We start from the raw sequence: 6,884 nt of genomic DNA on the forward strand, positions 1-6,884 counted from the left end.
TCTGGGGTCAGTTTTGGTCGTCTCACCAACGCTTCTTCAAATACCTCTGCATCGCCGCCAAGGTCCGCCGGCTAGTGGAGCTGGCTCAGAAGGAGCTGGCAGCAGGGAAGGTCGGCACACTTTTCATTCAAACATTTTTGTCACGTATTGTTCAAGGATAATGATTCCAATGGGAAAATGAGAAAAAGAAAGAAATCAACTTCCATCTTTTAGCAAGTAGGAAAACATGTGAGATTTTTAGAGTTTTAGAAAGAATACTTATTCTGTGTAAAACCATATTTTTCTTATGTATCATTCAAGTTTTTTCAAACATTTGTTTATTAAATGATTTAATGGTTTTGAGCATATTTTATTATTGATTTGAAAATAATTTTTTTTTTTTCGTCATAGTGCATCGTGGTTGGCCTTCAGTCTACAGGAGAGTCTCGCACCAGAGAGGTTCTGGATGAGAACGATGGACATCTGGACAGATTTGTCTCTGCAGCAGAGTGAGCAATATTATAAAGTTCTTACCATTGTTATAATGATCTAAATATTATTACATTATTTAAAATGCAGGAAAGTTTGAAATTATTATAACTGACACAAAGTGCAGATTTAAAATATGTGCTGATTAATGAAAAGTAGTATTAATGTAAAGTGTTAACATAGTATAGACAGTAAAAACAATGGTGGATGTTTAAAGATGAAGAAAAAAAAAGCACAGCGTCAGTGCATTTCCAGTTTGTATAATTTGGTTTCATCTAAAAGTCCTACGTTGAGCGTCAAACCTACAAGATAATGTGTCTCGTGTTTTGCCTTTGCCTCATTTTTGATTCCCCGGGATTTTGTTTGCAGCTGTTTACACAGCAAATGGCTAATCCCAGAATAACAAGAAAGAGTAGATGTGCTCTGAACTCGCTTGACCCCGAACGCCTGCAGCAGACATGTCTGAAGTTTTATACTATAAATGACACAAACCATACAAACCTGCCTGTCAGCACCTGATATTGATATTGAGAACAGATTTGAGAACAGAAATGTACAAAGTCCAGCTGCCTGAGGTTGTTCTGATCTCTATCTTGGCAAAAATGTTATATTTCTTCTTCTCATCTTTCTCTTTTTTTTTTCAGGGGAGTTTTCCAGTCTCTTGTAACGAAGCATTTCCCCTCTGAGAAACAAAGGCGAGAGAAGGGACCGGGGAATAAGAGAAAACGTATGTCAACTATTTTCAGTGTTACATATCAAAAACAAATTCTGGAAAAAAGATTGTGAACACATAGTTATTTGAACGTTCTTTTTCTTGACTGCATTTGTTTGTTGTTCTCCTGGCCTTCATTCATATGTTGTTTCCAAACAGGAAAACCTAAAGGTCGCCAGCCCAAAGTGCCCAAGCACACAGTGGACAGTGGGGGTGTGATCAACATCACCGATGACAGCAGCAGTGACTCTGAAGGCATGGACACAGACTCCAACTCCTCACCGGACTCCCTGTTAGACAATGATGACGTCATCTTTGTCAACCACACTAGTTGCCACACAGGTAGGTAGTTCAGGGGCAATAATAGTGTTGTTATGAGAACACTGATGTGAGAAGGTTTTATTTGTGAGTACAGATTATGTTCCGTAGCATTCCAGATGTTCCTGTTTAACTTGACATAGTTAATAATATTTATATAAATCCTGTTTTCCTTGCCATTGGTTTACAGCAAGAATAGAGGAGATGAAGCAGGGACTGCTTAACAAAATATCGGAGCTTGGGAAAGTACTACCTCTTAATACTTTGGATGAGCTAATTGATAAGTTCGGTGGACCAGATAAAGTGTCAGAGGTATGAGTCACACACACACACACACACACTCCCAACTTGAAATATAAAGTGTCAGAGGTATGAGTCACACAAACACACACACACACTCCCAACTTGAAACCTCTGCAGCTTCTGGGAAATAACACTTTTCTCAACATCTCACCAATACAATTTCTGCCTACAGATGACCGGTCGTAAGGGTCGGGTGGTCCGGCGTCCCGATGGCATTGTTCGTTACGAGTCACGGGCTGAACAGGGTCTTACCATTGACCACATCAACCTCAAAGAGAAAGACCGTTTTATGGGTGGAGAGAAGGTCAGAAATGTTCAACATCTCCTACGTCTTGAGCCTGTCCTAGTGTTGTCCCCTGAACTCTCACCTCATATTGAAATATTGAAATTGTCATTTCCAGCTGGTGGCCATCATCTCAGAGGCAGCCAGCTCTGGAATTTCTCTGCAGGCAGACAAGAGGGTGAAAAACCAGAGACGTCGAGTCCACATGACTCTAGAGCTGCCGTGGAGTGCGGACAGGGCTATTCAGCAGTTTGGTAAGTCCGTGATGGTGAACTCCGACGAGCATTTTAAATTTTAGGCAAATTGTCCTCCAACAGATCTGTTTGTTTTTTGTTTTATCACTTTGGGAGTTGGAGAGAAAAAGAGACAGAGAAAGAGAGAGAGATGTGAACAAATGAAATGTTCTTGATACTTCATATATGTCTCAGCCTTGTAGCTTATATCATGTGTATTTATTTTATCCTCACATGTGTCCATAGAATAAAAAAGGATCTATCTTAGCAAAAAACCTTCATGGAACATTTTGTAATCTAAAAACACACTGCATCTCAGTTGGGCAGTGACTCAGAGGGAGGTTTCCAAAGAAACTTTTTAGCTGGAGGCTGTGGTTTTGACGGTAACACACAACTGTCATCAATTAAATGGAAACCTAGTGTCATCACCTGACTCCCAATGACTCTTGAAATTTAAAGTAGGCTCAAAAGCAAAAAATAGGTTTTTGTTTACCTACCAAACTTCAAATTCTGGTGAATTTTATTGCCTTTTTTTAAGTTTTCTCAACTTTGTTTTTTTTTTTTTACACTGCAGTTAAAAGCTCAAATATTCCCTCCTAGGCTTTTTTACAGTTTTCTTATGTGCATCTCGACTTATAGGGAATTCATAACAGAGAGGACAGAAAAAATTCATAGTTCTAAGAACCAGCACATGCTCAGGCTCCACGTGGCAGTCAGCAAACAGTGCAAAACACACCGAGGCAGTAGCTGTTAATGACTCTGGTTGTTGGTTCTCGAGTCTTTTACAGACCGTGGCAATGCATGTTTAATTATTTACAGATGGCGTTTATACCGAGGAGGGGACAGAACACATCATTTAAAATGTACTTACTTTACTGAGAAAATGACATCTTTACTATGCATAATAAAACAAGGTATTTACACAGAACTTCAGATATACCCCATTCAAGAAACAGTTACCTGCCTCTAGGTAAGGGAGGGAGTAAATATATGTTCTGTAAGAAAAGGCAACAAAATAGGCTGTTTATAAATTCTGTTGTGCGTGCACTATATGAGAAATTCAGGGAAATGTCAATTTCTTTGTGCATCAGGGAAGATTTTATCACTAAACTCCATCTTTTCTGATTGTCTTAGGTCGGACTCATCGGTCCAATCAGGTTACAGCCCCCGAGTACATCTTCCTTATCTCTGAGTTGGCAGGGGAGAGACGCTTCGCCTCCATCGTGGCAAAGAGACTGGAGAGTCTGGTACGTAAGCCAGGCATTTTCTACGTCTGTGCGCGTGTGGACGCAGGCGAGCTTGTTGATTTTCCTCTTTGTTTTGCATTCTTTATCAAACGTTTACATTGTGTGACAAGAACCAGTTTTTTTAAATGAATATTAAGTGTCGTTGTTGACCCTGCCTTCACTCCCTGTCCTTTCTTTTACACGGGTTAGTCCCTTCTGGTCACATTTTTATAGATTTTCATTGTTGTTGATTTTTGTGATGATTAACCAAATGTTTGCACAATCATTGTGGGATTCTTGGTTTTTCCCACATTTGGCTTCACATTGGAGAAATGTTAAGGGAGTGAGGAAACAAATCAAAGAATCTTGTGTCAATAATGTATTCTACAGTTATTTCCCTCCGTCCTCAAAATAATCCTGTTCTAGCAGTAATGTATCTCCACAGTGACACAGCATGACAGTTTCTTTTATGTTTTTTTTTGGGGGGGGGGGGGGTGCGGGGGGGGTGGTTGTTCCAGGAAGTCAGGGCAGGGTTTGCCAGACTTGTTCGGTAAAGCAAAGGTCAATCCCATCTGGTCGCCTGTCTGAACCCAATACAACACAAATGCTCTCACAAAGACACACAGTCACTTTAGCTGAGAGGCTGAATACTGACTCCAAATCAGCCGTGAAGTCATATTTGGCAATGGCAAGCTTTTGTTGTGGTTATCTGAAAGCATTTTTTATGTGTGAATGGAACGCAGCCTGCTGGCCAAGAGGACTGTCTGTCACTTCACTTTTCCTAAAGTTTCTTTCTCAGACCCAGTCCTACATATTCAAAGTATTTCCTATTTAAGCTACATGTATTCAGCACTAGCATTATTGCTGTGTCAGCAAGGAGGCAACTCTAATGGATTCGGACTTTGTGACATTTTGACTAGTGCTGGGAAATTATAAAGTTTTTAGTTGTAATAAATTACGTTGGATTTAAAAGTACTTTTATTTTAAATGTACTGCTTTAGAAAAGAAAAGTGAAGCAGCAGCAGTTCCATTACTTATGAATAAATCTCCACTTTAGCATTAATGCAGTCGAATTAAAATAAAACCAAACTAAGCAAAAATACCTTAACATTGTAACAGAAACCCTTTGACTGCTTTATGTGTGTATTGCATTTAGTTTGTACTTTAAAGAAAACTTAACTTTGCAGTGGTCACAAATAACTTTTTTTCCCTGTCCCTGCCTGGTTATTCTGTTGGCCTGACACTCTAGAATACCAATAATAATGGCATACGTTACATTACGGCACTGCTGCAGTCTTAGGCCCACCTGAAATGCTCTCATTAGCTGACATGTGTGATGACACCAGTCCCATGTCAGTACTGCGGTGACTGACAGAGTTTGTCTATTATTTAATATTTTTGCATGAATTGATTCATCTGTGACCAGCATGAATCATTCATTCGTGTTTGAGCACTGATGGTCGTGAACACCAAAACCACACAGTTCCAAGGATGAAAATCTCATTAACCGCGAACCCAGTGTTGAATTAAAATTCTTCCGATTTAATGTAATCGATTTGTAAACCACATATTAAAACAGATTACAATATCAATATCAATTACTGTTTATTACACAGGGTGCACTCACACACGGTGACAGAAGAGCCACAGAATCCAGAGACCTGAGCAAGTACAATTTTGAAAACAAGGTAGGTACATTTTAGAACATTCTAATAATTCAAGTCTCACGTGCTTCTTGTCAAATGTTTTTACTATTCATACTGTAAAAAGGTCATATTTTGTACTCTGTTGCTACAAATTTCTCTTCCCCACAGTATGGTACCAAGGCTCTAGACAAGATCACCAAAGCAATCCTTGGTCACATAGAGAACAAGGTGCCTCCTCCTAAAGGATACCCAGGAGGTGACGCCATGTTCTTCAGAGGTATTATTGTTTTCTTTTCTTTTTTTTTGTTTTTCTATTTTAGATGATGGTCTGCACCTGCCTATGAAGAACTTCAACACTGTACTTGTACTAACCATATTTTTCTTTATTTTAGACATGAAACTTGGCATGATGGATGTTGGCATCTTTTGTAGGGAATCTCGCTTTGGTCTAAGTACTGAAAAAGGTAAAAGTCTTTTCACAGTCTTTTAGGCCAATATCATCAAAGTATAAGAAAGATAAACACGCATCACACCACCCTCCACCGCCCCTCTTTTCTTTTTGTTTCAGATTGCAGCATTACCAAGTTCCTCAATCGCATCCTGGGTCTGGAAGTCCACAAGCAGAACTATCTCTTCCAGTACTTCACTGATAATTTTGACTACCTAATAGAGAAGGACAAGAAGGAGGGCAAATACGACATGGGGATTTTAGGTAATTTAGGATTTTAGTAAAATGTTATCCCAAACTAAAATACACTTTAACTTTAACTAGCTAAACAGATGATATGTAACGTTACCATTAAGACCAACCATTATTTCAACAGATTTGAGTCCAAGTTTTTTTTTACATTATTTTTTTATCTGATGTTGTTTGTGTGCCTCTTACAGACCTTGCCCCAGGAAACGATGAGATCTATGAGGAGAAGCAGGAGTCCTTCCTGACAGTTGGTAACCCACAGGATGGTCAGGTTGTTCTCTATAAGGTAGGTTCAGCCACTGACTGTTAAGGTGCAAAAAAATATAAACACACATTTTAGGCATAAAGATGGTATTTAAAGCTCCTGTAGTATGTGTTTATCACAAGATATACATCGGCAGTGTATTAGAACAATAATAAGTGAAAGGAGCGTGGAATTATTGGATATACAGAGCACGTCCTCCTCCCCAGCGTCAGATCACTGCGATGTCCTTGGCCTCGTTATAGTTTACCTGGCGAGTGACACATATGCAAATGGTTTTTTTTTCTCTCTCACAGAATAGTAATGCTGCAGAGTCTACCAACCTTCCCATCAGAGAGTGTCTCACTCGTTAATTTTCTTATTTATTTATGTGGGATGTTACAAACTGAAATTAAACACATTTCACAATCAGTGGAAGCGTAGAAAAACTGCAGCAATCAAAAAGGCATTTACTTTCCTGTACTTATGATTTCCGCTTGCTGCAACCGCTGTCCTTTAAGAACAGTGAAAAGTTAAAACCAAATGTGGACAAGTAACCTGAATTTCAACCTCTGCAGATTAATAACTATGATGTCACTCTGCCAAGTTTAAGACTTTGATCACACGGCATTAGCCCAGAGCCGAGGAGTGTATGTAGAACGGGAGTACTAGGTGAGAACAGGATAATTACTAGTATGTTCTGCTCATAGCTGGCGGCGCACGGCAAACCCACACTTGACATTTTAAAGCTGACAGC

The 6,884-nt window shown here is 39.3% G+C and overlaps 2 protein-coding genes across 2 annotated transcripts in view; both read left to right on the forward strand.

Moving 5' to 3' along the window:
* Positions 1–6,884, forward strand: part of LOC103399996 (methyl-CpG-binding domain protein 3-like) — an 844,757-nt gene that overhangs the window by 368,122 nt on the left and 469,751 nt on the right. The gene's annotated exons all lie outside the window — the stretch shown is intronic.
* The window catches only part of sbno2b (strawberry notch homolog 2b), a 45,746-nt gene that overhangs the window by 32,580 nt on the left and 6,282 nt on the right, over positions 1–6,884 (forward strand). Inside the window, exons 16-28 of the mRNA XM_008307278.3 lie at positions 1–110; positions 391–488; positions 1,113–1,195; positions 1,340–1,522; positions 1,689–1,810; positions 1,974–2,105; positions 2,203–2,338; positions 3,452–3,564; positions 5,160–5,231; positions 5,358–5,466; positions 5,582–5,653; positions 5,758–5,901; positions 6,078–6,172. The exon at positions 1–110 is cut by the window's left edge and continues 5 nt beyond it. Coding sequence (XP_008305500.1) covers positions 1–110; positions 391–488; positions 1,113–1,195; positions 1,340–1,522; positions 1,689–1,810; positions 1,974–2,105; positions 2,203–2,338; positions 3,452–3,564; positions 5,160–5,231; positions 5,358–5,466; positions 5,582–5,653; positions 5,758–5,901; positions 6,078–6,172 — 1,469 coding nt within the window. The remainder of the gene's footprint in view (positions 111–390; positions 489–1,112; positions 1,196–1,339; positions 1,523–1,688; positions 1,811–1,973; positions 2,106–2,202; positions 2,339–3,451; positions 3,565–5,159; positions 5,232–5,357; positions 5,467–5,581; positions 5,654–5,757; positions 5,902–6,077; positions 6,173–6,884) is intronic.

The sequence above is a fragment of the Cynoglossus semilaevis genome, chromosome 2, assembly GCF_000523025.1.
Source record: "Cynoglossus semilaevis isolate Cse_v1.0 chromosome 2, Cse_v1.0, whole genome shotgun sequence".
NCBI lineage: Eukaryota > Metazoa > Chordata > Actinopteri > Pleuronectiformes > Cynoglossidae > Cynoglossus > Cynoglossus semilaevis.